The sequence below is a fragment of the Pavona decussata genome, unplaced genomic scaffold (assembly GCF_977016875.1).
Source record: "Pavona decussata unplaced genomic scaffold, jaPavDecu1.1 SCAFFOLD_100, whole genome shotgun sequence".
In the NCBI taxonomy this organism is placed as follows: Eukaryota; Metazoa; Cnidaria; class Anthozoa; order Scleractinia; family Agariciidae; genus Pavona; species Pavona decussata.
The window spans coordinates 1,904,787-1,927,561 of record NW_028145515.1 but is presented as its reverse complement, the minus strand read 5'-3'; the positions used below and the strand labels follow the sequence as shown (position 1 = coordinate 1,927,561).

Genomic DNA, 22,775 nt, shown 5'->3' with positions numbered 1-22,775 from the left:
CAAGCGGTTTAATGATCTTACGTCCTCTGAACAAGCGCCAGTGCAGGAATAATTGTTTTCATCTTGCAAGATAAACGAGAAGGCGATTTATTGGCTTTAAATTGTAACGTCACTTGCCACAGGGTGGGTCAGTCTCAAACATATCCTGAAGAAGAAAGGCCGTGCCTTTCGAAATATTGGAAAAATATACTTCCCTGACCGTGAAATCAGCCTTGCTTATTGGCCTCCAATTCCCGCGCATGGTTTAATGACTGATATCTCTTGGCTGCTAAGCCAATCAACACACTGGAATTGCATTGTTCAATTATCCAGTTTTTAATAATGAAAAATCGTGCAGTTTCTCCTATTTGAACACAGATTACAAATAACGTTTTTCTTTAGTACTCCCCCCCCCCATCTTTCACTTGTATTAATAGACTAAGGACAAACAGCTCTTTGCAGCTACCTCGTGACGTGACCTTATTTTATTTGTTATGAACTCCACCAGGACAACGATCTCACATATTAGCTATCTTGAGTAGAAACATTTTCCTCTGTTTTCTGTGCAAATACGGCTTTCTCGAACCAACAGTTGTTTGGCGAGTATAGATTAGCATTCTCTCTCCCCTTTTCCTTTTCTGTAATTCTACAAGGTATATACCATAACATAAGAAAATTCTGCTGATAGATAACGCTATCCCAGCGCTTGTTACTATAGACAAACTCTTCACGATGTGGAATGTACATACAGCATTTGTAAAAGAAACAAAATCCAATTTATTTGCGTTAGAAGAAATTTAAATCTCCTTTAGTGTCATATGCAAAATGATGTCTTCTTAGTGTTTGCTTTAACAGTATTTAATAACTATTAATTCTACTTTGAACATTGATGCGGCGGCACCTAAAACATGTTACGGTAATTTAACGCAGTTTCCATAATAAAGAATATTTTGGTGGAAGACCCATTTTCTGGAGATAAATTTGTGGGAGTTCGAGGTTTTTTTTTGCGAATCTTAAAACCAAAAGATTTAATGCCATACGGGATCCAAAGCTCCACACAAATAGACGGCACAGGAGTTCGCTGGTTTCCAATTTGAAACTACGCTGTTCATAAAAGTGTAATGTATTATTAAGTCAGTGAAACAGCTATACACTCTTTTTTTTTATAACAACCTTTTTTATAAGAACGTTGAGGCCGAGATAAACTAAAATTTTAGAACATACTAAGAACATTATCCAGGATGAGAGTCAGTTAAGAACATTCTATTTTGACCAATTTTTATTAAATGAACAGTATAAATACGGATAAAAATAACACATGTAAAACTTTAGTCTATACAGTCCAATGAACCCAAATGAGAAAGGGACATATTTTAATATTAACAACGGATTCCTTTTTGCATGCCTGGTACATATTTGAAGATGTCATTTTGGGTCGGACACCACATTTCGGCACATATTACTCTTTGATAGGTGTCTTGGTCATGTCCGCATATATTTATTGAAATACCATAACAGGTAACTTATCGACACTTAAGAACATCTTAAGAACTTGTCAGGCTCAAATTTGCAAAAAAATAAACCAACAAATAAATAAAAAATTAAATAAAGAGGGAAATAAATAGACGTTCTTATATATAAAAAAAGAGTGCACTCGGAAAAAGAGAATCCGAGTCCTCCCAACTGGAGTCCGGAACCTATGATCTTGCATTACTATACAAAGGAAGATGGCGGCCACTGGATCGAAACAAACGATCTCGACGATCACCAGTAAAATAAGGGGAGTTGCTGGTTTTGGAATTTTCCGATGGTATTAAGAAAATTAATGTTTAGTTGAATAGCAGCAAGTGTTGATCAGGGGAATAATTTGCAATTCTGGAACATGTGGCCAAATTGTAACCTCAATTAGTTCAGTTTAATTTTATGAGAAGACGAGCCTTCATTGAGCGGAAATAAAGGTTGGTTTTAGAACCTCGACGCTAGCTTCTTTGTTTGTTTTCCTGCCTGGGTGAACTGTTGTGTATCAACTTCTAACCCGTAATTTTACCTCTGCACCTGATGAACATGTCACATTTTCAGTACAATATAACATAATGTTCCTTGTTATTTTTATGTTGCTGTCGTTGTGTTGTTCTGTAAAAGAGCAGATTTCGACGATATCGAAGAAAAATATGCAAATTATTCCAAAACACACAATACTCCAACACTTAAATATTTGCATTGGCTTTCAGATAGATTTAGAATTATCTTTTAGATAGTTATCATCACTGTGAATGCGCTTTGGCTTTGGGTTTTCAAGGTATTTTATTGACACGCCACAACTGAATACAAAAAAAAAAAAACTTGACAAACGCAGCAAAATCTTTTCCATTAACTAGTGGGACGTTTTCACTGTTCAATACGGATGATCAGACACTTAACACAAGCGACACATTTTAAAGAAAACTCATGCCAGGAAACGCGGATTCCTCATATTGGCACGAAAAAAGAATAAATTTTATCCTAGCATAGATTTGTCTTTAAATATATGAAACATATATTTTGAACATATATTTTTATACGTCTGTTGGGTTGTTATGTAGTGGTTATTGCTAAGCATCTTGTGGAATGGGATTAATTTATTGAGGAGTAATAACGTACACAATTCAACGTGGGTTCTGGGAGACCGCACTTACTATCAAATTTCTTTTCAGGGTTTGAACTGAGTTCCGAGAATTTTCTTTTATGCCGATGACTGACAATATAAAAAAGAAATTATAGGAGCCAATAGGAGAAAACGAACATTTCTTAGAGAAAAACAGGCGCTAATCTTATAGAAAGCTTGCAGCTTGCAGCACCGCTGATGATGAAGACTACGATAATGAGGAAGTTGGTGGTGTTGCTTCAAGTTTGCAAGCTTCTGCTTAAGTTGTTACGTTTTTTTGTGTACGTTACCACATCTCAACACAACGATTATCATCCATTAACTGCATAACCTTAAGACTGAACTCTTTCTACACCAGTGTCCTCTAACTTTGCCGACAGAGTAGCTGTTTTAACAATTGTTTTACCCCATTGCGGATTTCACTCATTCTCCAAACGTAAAGAATAGGGTTCAGGGAGGATGACAGAACCATAAAAATCACCGAAAATGAAAACGCCAACGCAACTTCAGAGTGATTTAGACGGGAAAGATGAAGACCAACAAAGACAAGAAACGGTAAGTAGCTTATATAGAACAATGCCACAATGAGCAGGATTGAAAATACGGACTTTTTGTACTTCGCCAAGTTTATCGCTGGTTGAGCTAAATTCTGTGATGTCACATTGGCTTGAACCTGTTGCTGATGCTGTTTTATGATACGAAAAACTTTAAAATAAGCCATTGACGTGGTAAGGAAACAAAGAAACAAAATAGTGAAAGAAACAGTGTTCAGTGCCAGTTCATAAACTCCATATAACACTTGGAATGTGCGTAATACAGCAATTGGAATAGGACAGATTAGGACTATTGCCACAATGAAGTATGCCACGCGCTTGGTGACCAAAGACCGGCGAGCCATGTACAGCCACCTTTCAACTGACATCAGTGTAATAAGAAATACAGTCAAGCTGCTGAAGTACGTGCCACATCCTTCTGAAACAACCTTGACGAAACGGTGTAGCGATAACCGGTCTTGAATATTCTGGGGTTCCTGCAGACACATCAGTTCGGTTGCAACATAAAAAGGTTGAGTGATGAGTCCTGTGCACAGATCAGTAAAAGCCAAACAACACAAAAGAATATAAGGAGGTGTTCTGAGTGTCGGATTCTTCCAAATTGCCGCCAAGACCAATCCATTTCCCGCCACTGCAATGGGCGACAAAAGAACGATGACAGCAGAAGCCGAGCTTGTGATTACCGGGGAAAGAGAACGTTGATTCCTTGCAATTCCGTCGAAGAAACAAAGGCGCGGAAACTGAGTCTCGTTGCTATTCATTGGCAACCAAGCTAACAGAGACAGAAAATCTTAAAACTGCATGTTCCTATTTGTACCGTGAGAGGAACGCTCACCGATTGCCGACACTTCCGTTGTGATCTACCCATTCACGACTCCAAAATTTGAATAACATTGATATGCTAAAAGAACTAGTGATCCAGCTGTTTTTCCCACGAAACCCTTCCACAACAGTAATTAATTATCGACATATATTATCAGTGACATATGAAACCTCAATAGTGATGACAATCTAGAATTTTCCCTCAGTAGCTGTTGAATTGCTTCAGATGATATTAATAAGTAATAATATATAATATTTATGACCAAAAGGTGTCCCGCAAAATGATTTTTAGAGCCAATTAAAGATTTAAAGATGTAGTAAAATAAAACTTCAACTCTGTGTTTGTATTCCCGTCTCTCCGGGCTTATTGGGACATTGAATTAAGACCAGGACTCAGATATGTTGACAACATGAACCATTATTGAAAAAAACTACAAACGACACAATAGATTTCTATCTTTCAACTTATAATGAGTAGGTCTTACTTGTCTTCTAGCGAATGAAACTTTCAATCGCAAACGACTGATCTTTTGTGTTTATACAATTTTATTGCAATATATCATATCTTTTATTTATTATTATAATTATTCTTGATAACCTCATGATTGTGCTAATGTTGCATTTCAAATATTCAGCTTTGATTCAGATTTGTCCTTGTTTGAGGTGTTGCTACAAGCTGACGGTTTTTCCTCTCACTTTCCGGGAAATATCAGCTGACACATTCTGTGTGTGTCGATTATGAAAACTCCATGCAGACTTCGGCAAAATGACAGCTTTTCAAAGATATGAAAGAATATTAATGGACGGACCATTAAGATCGTTTGCACAGCCAAGTTTTGATGTGATTTTGCCACCCATTTTGTCGGCTTTAAGTGCAGTCTAAAATTGTCTGTGTAAATAACTTGCCATTTTACGACGATATTATGGCAGTGTGAATTTTTATGTTGCGACAGTGCATGTGCCCTATTTTCACGGTACAGTGAAATTGCTATCAAATCTTTTTGAAGTCACCAACAGTTTACAGACTCAAATTACATTAAACTTGCTGAACTTTTTTTTTGAGAATCACAGGTAAATAAATGCAGGCATTCAGGTAAATTGTGTTAACAGGAAAAGAAAATGTATCACAGCAATTGAAGGAAACGGCCAATCTATTTGCTTTCTCCTGACGTTCTCCTTTGGTGGTTTCTTTTTCATGATTTTTTACAGAGCCTTCTATTTTTTTAGCCTTTTCCAGGCGTTCATTGGTGGGGACTGGCACAGAGAATTAATATAAGAATGAGAAAAATTGGAGAGGTTTTCGATTGATCAGGCTGTGTAACAGAAATCGCAAGTTAATGTGTATATTTCTCGAACGCTTTGGAGGGAAAATAGAAACTGAACTCTTACCATTATGTGCTCAAATGACCATCAGTGACAATCACAGCTACCGTCTCTTTTTCTAGTTGTCCCTTTGATGCTTGATCTATCCTCCATTCCTTGAAGTTAACACACACGATTTCGAATTTTCATTATTTGCCGTTTCTTTAATTATTCGTTACATCAAGTTGAACAGCAGTTGCCGTAACTTTAAATGTTCTTTCCGGCCAAGCAACTTTCAGTTCCTTCTGCATTATTTGTTCCAGACTTAGATCCAGAATTAGAGTTAAGATCATATTTCCCTTCAAATCGTTCAACAAGAAAAGCTATAAACTTGCTATTTCTGTCAAACAGATCGATCCATTAAAGGCTGGATTCTAATATTCAATCCTGCTGATGATAATGAGAAGCCGTCATTGAACTTAGCTTCACAGAAAAGTCCTTGAAGAAACACGTTAATCCAGGATAATTACTCTTTTCTTCTATGTAAAATTTCCTTCATAACAATCACCACCACCAGCAACAAAACATAATCATAATCCTCACAGTTATCCTAATTCGCATCCTCAGCTTTATCCTCATGCTCAACCTCAACCTCAACCATAGCCTCATCCCCATCCTCATCCAGCGTCCCATCTTCATCCCATTCACCATCCTCATTCTCATCTTTACTGTCATCTGTATCCCCATCCTCATGTTTAGCCGCATAAGCATCGTCATCTCTATTCTCATTCCTATACTCATCCCCATTGCCATCCTCATAATCATCTTCATTCCCATCCTGATTTTTCTCTTCCTTATTTTCATCTCATTTTCGTCCTGTTAATGCTCCTCCGCCTTCTTCTCCTACTCCTCCTCCTTTCCTCTTCCTCCTCACCCTCATCCCCATGCATAACCTCATCCTAATCTTCATCCCGTTCCTCATCCTCTTTCACGTGTCATCCTTGTTCTTTTCGTTATCTACTGCTCGTCATCATTTTAGAACTTGGCATGACGTGAGCACGTATCGCCAGTGCACCCCTTTGCTATCCTGCTTCTCGAGCAATACTGTCTCTTGGCATGGTAAGTTAGAACGATCATCCTAAATGGAAACTTTCATGTTAAAAAAAGACAAGCCGAGGAGTGAATGACTGAAATTTCAATAAATTTCTATTTCCACCACGTTCCCTTATGACACGATTCTCAACTGCTACCGGAACGGCTTGCGGAGTATATACCTTAAGGGCAGCACAACTTCTTTGGTTAGAAAAATAATTAATCCATTAATTTAAAATGTTTTTATCCAAACCAATGTTCTACCATCTTATACTTCCTGAAAAAAAGAAAATACTCAAATGGCCATTAAACTATTTGTTCAATAACAGTAATAACTAAACTCTTATTGAGACTTTTCGCAGTAGCCGTTAATAATAATAATAATTAATAATAATAATAATTAATATTTGTATGGCGCAAATTAGCATGTGTATATGATCAAATGCGTACCTGCAAGGATGATTTTTTACATGTTGATTTTTCAGGAAATTAAAAACGAGCTAGGAATACGTTGTTACCATCTATATTAAAATCCTGCCAAGTTTGCTTTCTAAGTTTAATGAAGTTCCGTTTTTTTAGGTATTAGCGTCATGAATATTATCAACAGGATGAAACTCTATTTTACTATCAATCCAAATGATGATCTGCACCAAGCCAAACTAATTTCCCCTAAAAATTTCTAATAAGGAAACCTCCTTTAATCAATAAAAATATAATAAAAAGACCACAAATACAAACAAAGGTCTACTTTAATTAAGTTACGTGACACTCTCTTGATCCCAAGAAGGTATTTAATGAACAAGGCACTCCAAATCACACTTCATTCAGTCCAAATAGTAATAACAACGGTGAAACATGGAATTTATTAGTTTTCTCGACAATGTTCGCAAACGTTAGACAACGCGAATTTCCGTTGTAGGGAAGACAACATCAAGGTTAGAAATCATTCATGCGGCTACTGGTGATGAAAATACATTTGCCAGTAAATAAGATGAACCTGAACCTGGTGAAATCATCAATACATTTACTAAAATCACCTATTCAATTTGGTTGCCAACGTTCATGATAGATCAATACCATGTCCAACAACACAACATTTCCAAGTTCTTCACATAATGTTTCCCTTCCTGTTTGCAGCTTGTTAGTTGAGGAAAGAAAAAACGGTTATTACATCCATACTGCTTCCTTCGTATGTTTCGTTGCTATTGCGATTTTGTCACCGGTGGCGGTGGCGGCAAATACACTAATTTTGGCTGCAATTTGGAAGAAGATGTCTCAGAGAACAACTTTTCATGTCCTTCTGAGTGGATTAGCGTTCACCGATTTATGCACAGGACTAATTGCCCAACCTATTGTTGCCGTACATGGGTTGCTGTTCTCAGCGTCTGATTGTAATAAGAAGCCACAGATTTCTATAACGATAGGCGCCATTGGAGATTCCAGTTCAACCTACTTTATTTGCGCCACAGCTTTTCTCATAACACTCATGTCTGTTGAACGATGGCTTCATATGACTCGGCGATCCTTGGTAACATCGCGTCGTGGAGGTGTTGTCGTTGCTGTGATATTGCTCATGCCTACTCCTTTCGCAGCTCTTCATGCATTAGAAGCCATAGAGTTAACTCCTGCAATTGTGTTACATATCGCGCTTCTAACACTATCACTGATTTTTTTAATTATAACATCCGTCGCCTATTTGAGCGTCCTTCGTGTTATTCGTCACCATCGACAACAAGTAAAAGCAAACGAACGATCTGCTAATTTTGGTCAACAGGCGATAAACTTGGCCAAGTACAAGAAATCTGTGAATACAATCTTGTATATTCTCGGCTTGTTTTATATTTGTTTCATGCCTTATGCTGTTTATCTAGGGGTGTATGTCCATGTAAGGGGTGACGACTTTCAAGAATTATGGCTTGCAAACAGTTTGTCCATAGTTCTCTTATTTTTATCTTCCTCACTCAATCCATGCCTTTACGTTTGGAGAATGAATGATGTTCGTAAAGCAGTAAAACAATTATTTTGCTCAAGCGGTTAGCGAAAAGCAATAACTTCACTTTGGTCACAATCGAATGAAGTTGATGGCAATTCGTGTATGCATGTGATAATAATACCGTGACAGAAATATATTCTGCATTACGCAGCGGAGGAAGGCAGTCATCATTTTGAGCAATTGTTTATTCCACGATCCAATTTTGGGTCTTCCACTATGACAAATTCCACTTAAGATACGCTACAGAGTTGATGAGAGTTCACGGCGTCTCAAGTTTATGTTCATTGATCCAAAACGCTAATATTATATCTGTAGTCAGTAAACCTCTCTTGAGCAAATATCCTTAGCACCGCATTTTGGTGCAAATATCTGCTTAAAATAGTACTATACTATCATCCTTACGAGCCTGGGATCTGAAAAACTTGCCTTTTTTGCAGTGAAATTTACGGCTGATCAAGTCTATTGTAAATAAGAAAGAACAGTACGCGCTTACAGATAGTGTAAGATAATAAGTATTTTTTAGCTTTTTTAGCTCGTTTTATGCATTCATGATTTATAAAGAAAGATGCTGTGATGTAACGTGGAATCATACTTTTAGCTATATTCAACTGAACATATATCTTGTAAAAATTATTTTGAGAAAACCTATCAAAATTTAATACTTTCTCGATCTATTCAAAATGAACTTTAGCTTAGAGAATGAGCCTTAAGAAATTCTTGAACAAATACGCTATGAGGGTACTGGCTCAGAAAGCAATGCAGTAAACACTAAACTAAAATAATATATCTTCACTTGATTAAAGACAAAGATAAAATAGCACTCCACAAGGAGCATTTCCCTTTTAGCCTGTAAAGCAGCAGCAGAAGTCAATTACAGTCACAGGTTGATTTTTGAGATTGATAAATCAACGTTTTGTTAAGATGTCAGGAAATTAAGATTACACTATAATTATTTTATTCAAACGAAATTGAATTTAAAAAATACGCTGGTGGAACGGCCAAAGATTAAAGATCCGGTACACCCTCCTTTAATCTTCAATCAATCATTGTAAATAAAAGTCAATCTAAGTTATTAAAAGGAAGTCTCATGCAAACAACTTTTTAATTAAGTAGTAAAAGAATGGAACTTGATGTGTTTACACCTGCTGAAAAAGGTGAAAGGTTTTTATTTTGACTTCTGCCATCGGTGAAATAAATACACAAAAAGTGGTGAAAACAATCAATAACCAGTAACAACTCCAATCCAACTGTACGTTCAACAGCTTCTCCTGAAGCTTGGTTTTCGCGACTTGACTTAGTGAAAAAGGTCACCAAGCTGATCAGGTTATCCTTTTCTAGAAGCGAAAAGTGTGGTGATGACCACACGAGATTCTCAGCTCGTTGCTTACACAAGTACTTTCACAAGTTCCATCATCCTCGCTGTTTTATCGCCAGTGGCAGTGGTGCTAAATGTGCTAGTTTTGGGGGCTATTTGGAAGAGGACATTTCAGAGAACACCTTTTCATGTTTTACTGAGCGGATTAGCAATCACAGATTTGTGTACGGGACTCATCGCCCAACCGTTCACTGCTGCCAACGTTTGGCTTTACTCAGTGAATTCCACATTAGCTACCGACCGGCCAGCTCTTTTCATCGCTATAACAGCGATTTCATATGCCAGCACCTCTTACTTGATGACAATGACTTTACTCATTATAACACTCATGTCAATCGAAAGATGGCTTCATATGTCTCAAATGAGAACAATCTTGGTGACATGGCGTCGTGGTTGTGTTACCGCCATTTTGTTATCGCTCCTTTCAATTCCAAATGCTGTACTTATGGGGCTGCAAAAGGTGAAAAATCTCAGATGGCATGAATTTGAAATGGTGATTATCGCAGAAATGCTGCTTTGTTTTCTTACTACAACTGTTGCTTATGTCAAAGTTTTAGGAATAATTCGACGACATCAACAACGGGTTCAAGCAAATGCACCATCTCAGAATTTTGCTCAGCCGGCGATTAACTTGGCGAAGTACAAGAAATCTGTGAGAACTATCTTGTATATTCTAGCTTTATTTTGTTTATGTTTCTTGCCCTTTATTATCTCTCTCGGGGTGTTTGTTCATGTAGGTGAAAATTCGGGAACGGCAGTGGCGACAACTATTTCCTTGGTGCTATTATTTTTATCGTCTTCTCTCAACCCAGGCCTTTACGTTTGGAGAATGAATGATGTTCGGAATGGAGTGAAACAATTATTCTGCAATAACAACTGAGACATTAATCATACACAAAATGAGAAAAAAACTTACAATGGCATTAATGATTCGAATGAGATATCAAAATACCAAGGTGTTCATCAGAAGATATATATACGCCAGGAAACTAAACGAAGAAGCATTGCTTCTCTTGGACTTTATAACCAAAATTAAATTTAAGTACCGCATTGAAAAATTTGAAAGTTAATTTCAGGTGTCAAGAAGAACAATGTGCCCCTTTCCCCACTTATATTGGTAGTTTCAAGGGAAATTAGTACCTTCAAGGGAAATTGAAAAAAGGTTCGAGTTATCGGGAGTTGGGAGCAAATGGTGATACCGGTGTTTTGTGAGTATTTTCTATTCAACAGTGTAATTATAGAGAAGTCAAGTGAAAATGGAACAATATTTCTAAATTATAAATCAGAACGTAACATAACATGAAACAAAACAAAACAAAACAAAACAAAAGAAAACAAAACCGAGCAGCAGGAGAAGACTAGGAATGACTGAGAACTTGAACTGGACTGACACGTTTTGTTAATGCAAAAAAAGACAAAGAGCACAAAGGCTGCTTTCAGATAAATTCAGTGCTTTAGACTGTAGTACTGTTTATTTTGACCTATCACGGCTTGACAACCATGGTTTGAGTTATCGAGGGTAAATTACATAGAAAATGACCTCAAGGGAAAGGAAAATTGTTTCTTCGAGTTATCGGGAGGCTTGAGTTATCGAGGGTTTGAGTTATCAGGAGTCGACTGTAATTGTTTTAAGTTGCAGCTGCCACAATAATGCAATATGTCATGTAGTCTTTAAATTTAATTAAATTTTGTTATACTTCACTTTTGTTTTAACTTGTCACAGTGTTATTGTTTGTGTGTGAGAAAAAATCTGTGAGATATGCAAGTGTGATGTAATAATAATGATGGTACTGTATTGTAATAATAATAATAATAATAATAATAATAATAATAATAATAACAATAACGGTATTGTATTGTCTTTGTATTGGTCAGAAGGTGTAAGAACTATGCCACGTCTTTGTTCAACTGCAATAAATAGATATTAAAAGGGTAAAACTAAATATCGGCTTGTTATTGTTGTTTTAATAAAAAGTGTGAGACGTAAAAATGTATAATGTATGCCTTGTCGACTTGGTCAGTTAGTATTTTTCTACAATCACCTTAGTTTCAAGCATCGAAAAAAGACTAGTGCTTTTACTAATTTCTTCAGCATAGGAGTTTCCTTTGATACGGGAGAGATGCAGAAAGAACAATGCCGGTCAGCATCGATCGAACAATAAAACTAACTTGGTGGACTCTGGATCCTTTTTGCAAGCCATACTAGATTTTCACATGGTAAGAAGGCTACATTGGTTAGAAATTACAAAGAAAATGAAAATTAGAAGGAAGGATTCAAAAGGACAATCAAAATTTTTTGACCCCCCCCCCCCAAGCCTCCGATAATTCCAATTTCAACCCTCCGATAATTCCAAAAACAATCTAAGAACAATAAAAACTGCAGTACTTTGAAACTAACTTTTTGAGTCTAAGGTAAAGATGTGGTTGTTGTTATCTTACTTTAGATTAATACACGTGTATTATCGCTGTGTTATTTTTTACATAAACTAGTCCCCCTTAGAAAAATTTTGCAAGTTCTTTATATTGTCATTCCAGTAAAAATAATGCGTACAATCAATCTTTTTACTGCGAAGTTCAACACTGTTGTCTAAAATGGTGTGGAAGCCAATCAGAAGTCAAAGCGATCAAAATAGTCCTTTTCTTTGCTTTCTAAACTTGCTGCACCCACTTGTTACTTCTTTCCGACTGATGCATGACTGGTCCACTTAAATTAACAATTGTTCCCTTTTGTTAAGTACTAGTCCATCAAATCAGTTGTAGTTGCATGATGGAGAAAGAAGTTTTATACAAAAGTATTATGATTTTCGATCGTCCAAGACTATCTGCCCACAAGTAGTGCATGTATGATTGGACAATACTATTAGACCAGGACTTTCTCTTGCAAGTATAACAATCACTGTAACAATTTGGCGTCAGTTTAAATCAGCCTCCTCCGTAAATTATTTCCGTTTTTACCAAACAATCAAACAAAAAAATAAATAAGACTACAATTCAGCTAAGAGAATTCAACGAGTTTTAGGCTTTAGCTGGTTATACTGCCCCATCTCGGCTAAGATTTTATATAGGTCCAGGTAGCGGAAGAGTAATCAAGCAAGTTTAAAATAACAAGGAGTTAATGGTACCTTAGGATCTACCGTTTATAAAAAATTCTACACTTCAACCCAGGTAATATGTCAGATGTCTGATGAAGGAACTGGTGTAATAAGACATTGGTCCATTTAAAATCCTTATCCTTACACAACACCGAGGATACTCGGGCTAGATTCACAAAGCCCTCCTTAGTTAAAATATCTTCCGTTTTCGTTTATTAACGATAAGCTATTCTTATGTCAAAGATAGACTATCGTTTTGAAAATATACTTAGGATACATCCCTGGATGTTCATTTAGGAAAATATGATCATGAAAACTGATAAATAAATTTTGTTGAGAAAATGTTGCATTCCTCAGAAATATTAGTGAATATATGAGTGAATTTTAGTGAGGACACGACGCCAAGAGATGCTCCTTGCTGGAGTTTTGCATTGCATTGAGTACACCTAATGTCATAATAATCAGTTGTTAATTAGTAATTTTGCAAAGAAAACTGGATCTAACATCATCATCATCATCATCATCATCATCATCATCATCATCATCATCACCATCATCATCATCATCATCATCATCATCATCACTTCCTTCTCCCCTTCTGAAGACTAGGACCTAATATCTAGAAGGGTGCATTGGAATATCTTTATCTAGATAACACTAAAATATAGAAAATTCGATTGACAGTGTAGTTTTGTTTGAAGTGTTTCAGTCGCAAAATCCATTTGAAGTGCGTACTTGCCCTTTATCGCTGTTATTGATCTTCGGTTTTAAAAACAGATTTTGGTAGTAGTTTTAACATTCAGGAAAATTCCAAAAATCACCTAGCTATAAGTAAGACATAAAAAAGCTCATTTTTGTACAATATTTTTTATTGATGGTTAAATTCTTATGAACAGCCAAAAATTTACAATTACAGCAAAGGAGATAGCACAATACTAATAAAACTGAAATTGTAAAAGCAATTCGAAATAAATTGCAGGAAAAAACACCCGAACATATACTTTATTACGCGTCCAGTTTTGTTTAAGTCCTCCATTTGTCCTGGGGCCATGATTGTAATAAATACCTTCCTTTCTCTGCAAAGCCCTCTTCCCATATAAGAAAACTGACTACAGTAACTATTGTAATCTTACGTATCAGGTGGTGGTGTAAATAAATAAATAAAATAAATAAAATAATAAATAAATAGATAAATAAATACAAAAATAAGGAAAAACAAATGCTGTACTTCAAACTGGCGTATAAAAGGTCAAATCATCAGTCATCTGTCGATGGGAAACGTTGAAAACTCAATCATGGTCAGAGTTATTATTATGCTGTGGACATTGAAACCCCTAGTGCTATACTTTAGTCAGTTGCGTGTGACTGTGGAACGATTTACCAGCACATTTACGAGACTGCGGCAACATCACCCAATTTAAGACGCTACTTAAGACACACCTTTTTGCTATGGTATTCGCTTCTGATTGATTTTTATATGTGTTTTTTTTTTGTACATTTTACATTTCATACTATATATTTTTTACTTTTTTACTTTAATCACATCATTGTAATGCGCATTTGATCATCTTGCCATGGAAAATGCGCAATATAAGTGAATAAATTATTATTATTATTATTATTATTATTATTGGGGGCTAAAAATTTGAAAAAGCTTATTTAAGTTTTGTTCAAAACACACAATTTGAAATAAGGTCCCACCTTTTCCAAAGATTGTGTTTGGGACGTAATTCTATAAATTTATAACTGTGATTGTGCGAGTGTATCGTGCGAACTCACTGGTTCATGTTTCATCATAGATTAAAAACCAGGTGGTAATAAGACTAATAATGAAACAATATTTTAAGAGGAGGCCTCCAATCACCTGACGGCAGTTTGAAGGAGCTCCAGGGTCCTCTAAAATAAAGGTTAAAAAGACATTAAAATAAAACTAAAATACAGCTAAAAACTGGGACAGAACTAAGGTTCAGTGAAGATACTAACTGAAGTTAAATGTTTCATAAAATATAAAACTGAGTAGTTCGTGATTAAAATCGTTCAAAACTAAAAATTCAAAAAATTCAATTTGCGTTGAAAAATCGTTTTCCGGACAGTAGTCTTCGACATCAATCTCTTGAGCTCGCTTGGCAGTAAGGCCCCATGAATCGTTAATTACTTTAAAATATGTTTTGTTTCTGGCCCATTCCGCTCTTGGCCTGCTTACTTTCGGTAGGTAACCATTCCGAGTATTATAATCGTGCTGTTGGCTTATTGTAGAATTGAACACATCGAGATGTTCGGAGATCTCTCCCTTCAATGCATCTTGCACAAGACAACATCGATGGCCGGCAAGCCTAGCGTGCAATGGGACCCACCGCAACAATGTCAGGGCCTCAGCTGATGTCACCTTGGCCCTTACAATCTTTTCTTTCAAAGCGAAAAGACTGCAATTGTTTCATCTGTGTTGTTAGACCTGGCTGGTTCCCCTTATAATATCAGCATAATCCAGATGTGGTAGGACAAGGCCACTAAAGTATGCAATTAGACTTCTCTTATCCAGCATGTGATAAATTCTGTTGGACACTGAAAGTCGATGCCCTAGTTTTTGTAAGAGACTTTTTGGTGGTGTTGACAAGTCAAACTCATCATTAAGTGGTTAACTTTTAAACATTTTAAACGTAACGCAAACAACAACAACAACAACAACAACAACAACAACAAAAACTTCAAAGGAAGCTATTTCCTCTAATGACTACAGCAAAATAGTTCCTTTATCAATTGCCTTACCCCATCACGGATGTCCTTCATTCTCCAAATGTAGAGGATAGGATTGAGAGAAGAAGGGAAGAACGAAACCATCACCGCGGTTTTCAACACCAAATTTAGTTCAGAATAATTGTACAAAAACGAAAGTACAACGAAGACAAGAAAAGGCAGATAACCAAGGAGAGGTAGCGCTATTATAGACAGGATCAAAAAAACGGATTTATTGTACTTTGCTAAGTTGATGGACGGTTGACCAAAGTTTTGTGTGGGTCGATTGTCTTGAACTTGTCGCCGATGGCGACGTATAATCCAGAAAACTTTAAAATAAGTAAATGGTGTGACAATAAGGCAAGAAAGAAGTAGAATGAATGAAATCTCTTTCGTGACATCGTAAGGTGAACTGGCTATTTTCAAGATACTAACACAGCGAAGTACTGCAACTGGTAGCAGAAGTAGGGCTAGTACTGCAACGATGAAACAGCTCCGGCAGACAGTCAGCAATGATCGATGATGAGTCATGTACAACCATCGTTCGACAGACATAAGCATAATCAACAACAAAGTTAAGTGCATGGTGTAACTGCCAGCGCCTGCGGAAAAAGCCAGTGCATACCGTTTAAATGCCAGCTGTTTTGCTACTCCTTTGATTGAATCTAAGCAAAGAAGCTGGAAAGCAACTGTAAAAGGCTGTGTTATGAGTCCTGTGTAAAGATCAGTGAGGGCCAAACCACACAGGAGAATGTAAGATGGTGTTCTGAGAGAAGCGTTCTTCCAAATTGTCGCCATAATCAATGTTTCCTCCCACTGCCACTGGTGACAAAATGGCGATGATAACTGGAGTGGCAAACGTTACTGCATAGTAAGAGGAACTGTGGTTTCTCGTCGTTCCATCGATGCTGCAAAAGTTCAAAGGACCAGGAGAAGAAAAATTAGTTGCATTGTTGTTGTACATAGTAGTTTGAGCTACGGAGATGAAACGATGCTTCTACTAAGTTCCTTGATAAATTCAACAATGAAAGGTGAATTTCAACTCAGTTTATCCTAGAAGTACAACCCTCGCAAAGCCTTATTTTTCTCAAAGTTTTTCAGGACGCTTTAACGAAATGGGGAAACGTTTAAATGACCAAGTGACTTCTTCAAAGCTAAGGCAACTTTGAATGACTTTTGTTGTGAGTGGGTCTTCAGCTTAAGTTAAACTAATTTAATTAATGCCAGCGTGGTACGCGTTATTCCAATAATTGTCTTGCCAGTATCAAAATGAAACATTGTTTTAAAGTGTTACCTTTGGAGCATAATCAATTTAGGTACCATCTAATAACTAAAATTGCAGCAGTTGGGTATTTCTGCTATTTTTACAAGAACAAAATTTTTCCCTAGCAAGGTTCAAAGAATCAATTTTAATCACTCAACATACTATTAAATGTGCAGAAACAACATGTAAAATATAAATATTTTTGGGGGTTTTATTCAACGAAATTTAGGATTAATATCCTCGTTGCATAAAAGGTTCTGATATCTTTTCAATCCAATGCTTCCTAATGAATCTCGGTACGTTATTAAAGAGTATACTGGCATTGCTGTTTTCTTGACCCACCTCAAATTTCAAATTGCACTGTAGGTAATTATTAAACTAGGGATATCTCACGGTGAGGAGTGAAATGTATTACAGGACTCTGTTTTAACATAAGAATTAAGATGCTGTTTTCTTTTATATAATAATCGAATTTTGCTGAAACAATCTTCCCCACAAAAAACAAATACCTGCCGGGACGGTGTCATATAAAAATCCCCGTACCTGAGTGAAGGTCTAGCGAAACACTCCAATCGCATTGATTCTAAATGTGCTTTCGTGGAATGGTCGGCAGAAGGTGCGGCGATTACCGAAACCCTTTCTATAGACATAAGGGAGGTATACGTCTCCAACTATCGTGTACCAATGGGAAGGCAAAAACAGACCAACATTTTAAACTAAGGAAGTTTCCACACATACATGTCCAAAACTGTCGACCTGATACGACCCGAAAAAGCCATCTTTCGACCCATACAGACAAACTAATTTCGTTCATTTGAAGTATGGCTCGTTGACTTCCTGGTGTGCTCTATAGTCAACCTCTTTAATACGGCTTGGCCGTAGGAAAGAAATTGACCGAGTATCTGAAGTGTCCATTCAATAGCGCAAAGATAGATCTCGTATCATTTTTCTTTCGGGGCAAAGCCAACTGTACATGATACTAGATGGGGTGTTCTAATAATGGACCTGTTCGTGCTGGAAAGGTAGAGGCAGTCCGTATTTAACGGAGGCGACCTAATATCCAAAAAGGAATAAGAACCACTTATGAATGTAATTCAAGATTAGATCAATGTAGTCTTTGAACCTGTCCATGCACTGTTGGTCATTAAAACCGTTTTAATGGAAAGTTCATTAAAAAGCACACAACACGGTATTTTTTTATTGACAATTGCCTAGATGTCGATCAGTAAATTCAAATAAAATTCATCAATCAATGTCGTACACGGTACGATGAAATTGAATTTAACATTCAATCTGGAACAGGTGAATCACTTGGATTAATGTAAGTTACGTTGTTTTTGAGAATTTCCTTCCTTACGCTTCCTTTTTCAAGATAAAACCAAAAAGTTCGTGGAGGCAAATGACTCAAAACGAAACTTATTTACTTCACCAGATGTATTACTCGAACGTATCACATTTCAGCAGCGATCAGAGTCAGAGCTTCTGTGCATCGTATGCTGTGTCTTTGTCAGCTTCAATTATCGTCGCTTCTTTATCGCCGACTGCAGCAATAGGAAATGTTCTGGTTTTGACGGCAATTTGGAGGAACCCATCCCTCAGAACACCGTCCTATATTCTCATCGCTGGATTGGCTTTCACTGATTTCTGTACTGGACTCATCACCCAGCCAGTTTATGTCGCAAATGAATTGATCCATCTAGAGGATTCAGCATTCAAAATACTTAACGCCTCGAGGCATTTTAACATAGAAATGGAAACTGTCACGGCTAGCTGTGCGGTTTTTTTCTCCTCCACATCGTTGCTGATCATGACCCTTATGTCCATCGAGCGGTGGCTGCATATGACTCGCCGATCGTTGGTGACGGTGCGCAGGGTCCTTATCATTACAGCAGTAATGTTGCTGCTTCCAATCCCATTAGCAGTATATCGTGTACTGTTCTTCACTACAGGAACACAGATACTTACACTAGATATTTATTTTGTTTCGATTTTTCTATGTTGCATTCTTGTCACCTCCGTGGTTTACTTCAAAGTTTTCCGAATAATTCTACGCCATCAACAGCAAATCCTAGCGAACGAAATGTCCCACAACTTTGGGCAATCCTCGATCGACTTTTCTAAGTACAAGAAATCGGTCTACACAATTCTTTACATTTTGATAGTTTTCTACATAGGCTACTTGCCAATGTTTATAACCTTGACGGTGAACGTTTTCTCGAAGAAACGGTCAACACTGAACATACAAATTTTAAAGATGACAATTGTACTTACATTTTTGTCTTCTTCACTTAATCCTCTTCTTTACGTGTGGAGAATGAAAGATATTCGAAACGAAGTTAAGCATTTAGTAAGGCGAATATTTTGCAAAAACAACTAACTCAAGTGAGAAAGACGATTTTTTATCAAAGGGAGTACTTAACTGAATCACTTTGTAATGTTTGTCAGCCATTAGTTACCCAAGTTAACGGAGTAGGTTAAAAAAAATTATAAAAATAAAGTAATTGCTATTCTATGCAAAATGTCAGTTTCAAAACAATATAACTTCAGCGCACGCCCGCTAGAACAGGCATGTACGGGAAACCCTAATTTAGTGTGAGTAATGTCGGAAACTCCGAGGAGCTGTTTTCAGTAATTCTTCTATTCTGCGGACTGTACTGAACGGGTATTCTGTAGGAGCAAAGTTTCCCGGCCCAAGATGGGATTTTATTGATTTTAATAACGTAATAATAAAATGCTTGGTAGCTGTTTGTTAAGAAGTGCCGCTTCTGTATATATATCGTCTGATGAATAACAGCGTGTAGTTAAATTTCTTCAATAATGGTATGGATCAATAAAAGATTACAAATAAAACTTGTTCTTTCTTCGAAAGAGAGTGCCGTTTCTCACGAGAAAATCTCGCAGAAAAGTTTCGGTTTTGCCCAGAAATGTACATCTGAAAACTCATTCAGCGTTATGAGTGTGTCGACACCTTTTAGAATAACAGCCCCCAGAAAGAAAAAAAAAATCATAAAACAATAACAACAGTCCGCCAGAGTTCATTGCAACCTTAGTACAGTCAATATAATTAACTGGTGTGACTCGAACATGTCCTACCAAACATGTTAAACAGGTTATACAGCTTCCTTTGTTTAACGTTTGTACTTATAACATAACTCAACGTTTTTTTACTTTTGCATTTTGTGTGCTGCTTATGCATATGAAAGTTGAAAAGCAGGTTAGTATTAACGAAATAAAAGTTGCAGTATTCTTCCTAAAGACTAGGGCGATCGTAAGCCAGAATATTTGCCTCCAAATATTGACGCGTGGTATTGAAAAGAGAAAAACTTAGACCCTCAGGCTGAAATCTCATTCTTTATCGAAATCATATTGCCGATTTAAACTAAAAAAACAATAATAAATTCTGGGTTTATTCAATTTTTTTCTATTGAAAGGAAGTCAAGTTTGTACTGGCCAAACAATATCGTTGAAAATTTCAATATAGCAGTGAGCGCTTTTAATTTAAAATGCATCTCGCATGAGTCCTGATCAGGGTTTTGTTCTTGAAAATGAATCATTTATGTCCGCCTGCTGCTGAGTTTCTACGGCGGTGATAGAAATCAAAAGGATTGATTGCTTTGCGACTCACTGTTTTGCAAGGACACAAAATCACGTCGATCAAATGAAAGGACTTCAGGTTTTAATTTCCTGCTCTTTTTGGAAAAGCTTGCCTTAAAGAACAACAACAATACGATTCTTGTTTATCGAGAAAGCAAACAAAGTTAAATTTCATGTTCTTTCCGGCTTTTTTAGTCACTCACTTGCTGAGAGTAAACCGCATGACCAGGGCCGTAGCCAGTATGAGGCAAACCGAGGCACTTGCCTCAGTCATTGTTGACAAATTCACAAACAGTTAAATAAGTAAAAAAAAAAATGTTAACGTAACATGATATTATGTTGAATGATAACGCGAACCAGGCAGTGCCCTGAATTACTGGTGAGAAAAATTAAGCAAAAATTCATGCCAACCAGGCAGCGGCTTCCCAAAGAAAACTGTCTTGTTTCCGCCATTTCTCGAGTCTCCTGTCTTCTCTGTTCTGAGTGAGAAAAATGCAGCGTTCTATCAACAGCTTTTTTCAAAAAAAGCGGAAAGTAGTTGCTCTCATAACATGCTATCAGTTCTTCTCAATAATCGAACCAAAATTTAACCTTGTTTTGGCATTAGTAGTATTCAGCGAAGCAACTTTGTCTTTCATTCCATCTAGTAGAGATGGTGGTGTCAGTGAAAAAGCCACGGAGATGGTCGGAAAGAAGTTGTAGAGGCAAAAACCGGACGGGCGGCAGCGCCACTAAGTACAGGAAGCTGTTCGTGCGAGCGCAGGTTAAGCGCTCTCCACAGGTTGAGGACCTGGTGCCGTTCATCGATGGGCTCTAACAGGCTGAAATGCCTTGCATTAGCCTATGGCCTATGTCCACAGCGAAATCCCTGTGGACCCGCTTGAGCCTCTACAGCGGTTGCATGCTAGTGGGCAGAGGCAAATCGCGCTGGCATTTAACAGCTAACTTCGTTGCCATTTAGAAATGAAAATCCTCAAATGAGAACGGCCGAGACCAAGTTTTATGAGCCTGCGAGACTGAGCACCCCCACCCCCCCCCCCCCCCCCCATAAACCCTTCTTTTCACGAAACTTCTGGTCAGGCAAACCTGGTTTAGGTCGTTGTTATCTAAGGCCTTCCTATAGAAACAAACCACCAACAAACACATTAAACAGCCGCATACAAGAACACAGAGCCCCTAAAGTAGCATTTAAATAGCCCCCTCCCCCACCCCCCGAAAAATCACTTCGATCTCTAGATCTAGACGGCCTTAAGGGCTCTCAGCGGAATTTTTGTCAAATAAGGTTTGACTGCCCAGTGTTTTGTTTAAACGTAATCATCATAAAGACCCTAAATTGCTAGGCCGGGAATTTAACCATGGATATTGCCTCAGTCCTTATTTTTTTCTGGCTACGGCCCTGATTGACTTGAGTTGAAACAGTGTGCTTAACGAGCAAGGGAACAGTTTCTTCAAGACAAAGAGAAAGAAACTATGATTGTTATTAAAAACTGGTTCCTGGCTACCACTTATGGATCAGGCGGACAAACGAAAAGAGGAAATATTTGGGGTCGTGGAAAAATAAATTAAAATAATTACCTCAAGGTGGCCTTTGCTCCAGAAGGAGTTTCGGGCAATAGTTTCACAGAAGGGAAACAATGTCATAAGTGTCACTAGAGAGATTTAAAATTGACCGTTGTCGGTCTTACGCTAGATCCATTTATAGTTCATCACTTGAAATTTCAAGGTTGATTATCAAAAATGGCACTAGGAGTTCCAAATTCTAGCAAAACGTTTGTTGTAAAATAAAAAAATTAAACAGTCTCGATAGCTCCGTCTTGTAATGATTTGCTTATTTTAATACACCCGCATGATGAAATATTTATGGAGAACATAAAAATGGAGGGTGATTTTATAAAATCTCTCAAAGCGGTATAGTGTCTACGAGAGAGGTCAACACTTGAATGTTCTAAATAGGAAAAATGCTCTCAGTGGTCTTTTTGGATCACATTTGTTCCACTAAAAGCAAGATTTACTTTCAATTCCGATTCCATCAAACTGGTGGAGCCGAGCCATGATTGAGAACTCAACTGTTGCCCCTCCAGATCACACCCGGTTCAACTTTTGCTTCTTGGATGGCATTCCAAGAATTCAAAGTACTTCGTATCAGGCGATAGGTCTCACAACTTCAGTTGTCGTTGCTCTTTCGTCCCTGGTTGCTGTGGTAGACAATAAAGTCTCGTTTTAGCGGTAGTTTGAAAGAACGCATCTTTCAGATCACCTTCGTACGTCATCCTATGTGGATTGGCTTTTAAGGATCTTTTAACAGGACTCGTAATTCAACCTCTATATGTG

At 37.3% G+C, this 22,775-nt stretch overlaps 2 protein-coding genes across 2 annotated transcripts; both read left to right on the top strand.

Annotated features, from left to right (window-relative positions):
* Positions 1-7,315: 7,315 nt before the first annotated feature.
* LOC146472287 (melanocortin receptor 4-like) lies at positions 7,316-9,005 on the top strand. Its single transcript, XM_085119818.1, has one exon. The coding sequence runs from the start codon at positions 7,472-7,474 to the stop codon at positions 8,429-8,431; it is 960 nt and encodes a 319-aa protein (XP_084975944.1). The 5' UTR covers positions 7,316-7,471; the 3' UTR covers positions 8,432-9,005.
* A 58-nt stretch (positions 9,006-9,063) lies between these two features.
* On the top strand, positions 9,064-10,852 carry LOC146472286 (histamine H2 receptor-like). Its single transcript, XM_085119817.1, has one exon. It carries the CDS (start codon positions 9,742-9,744, stop codon positions 10,639-10,641), a length of 900 nt encoding a protein of 299 aa, XP_084975943.1. The 5' UTR covers positions 9,064-9,741; the 3' UTR covers positions 10,642-10,852.
* Positions 10,853-22,775: the final 11,923 nt, after the last annotated feature.

Excerpts from the sequence above, each read along its gene's own strand:
- LOC146472287 (XM_085119818.1), top strand. The coding sequence starts at position 7,472 with ATGTCCAACAACACAACATTTCCAAGTTCTTCACATAATGTTTCCCTT.
- LOC146472286 (XM_085119817.1), top strand. The coding sequence starts at position 9,742 with ATGACCACACGAGATTCTCAGCTCGTTGCTTACACAAGTACTTTCACA.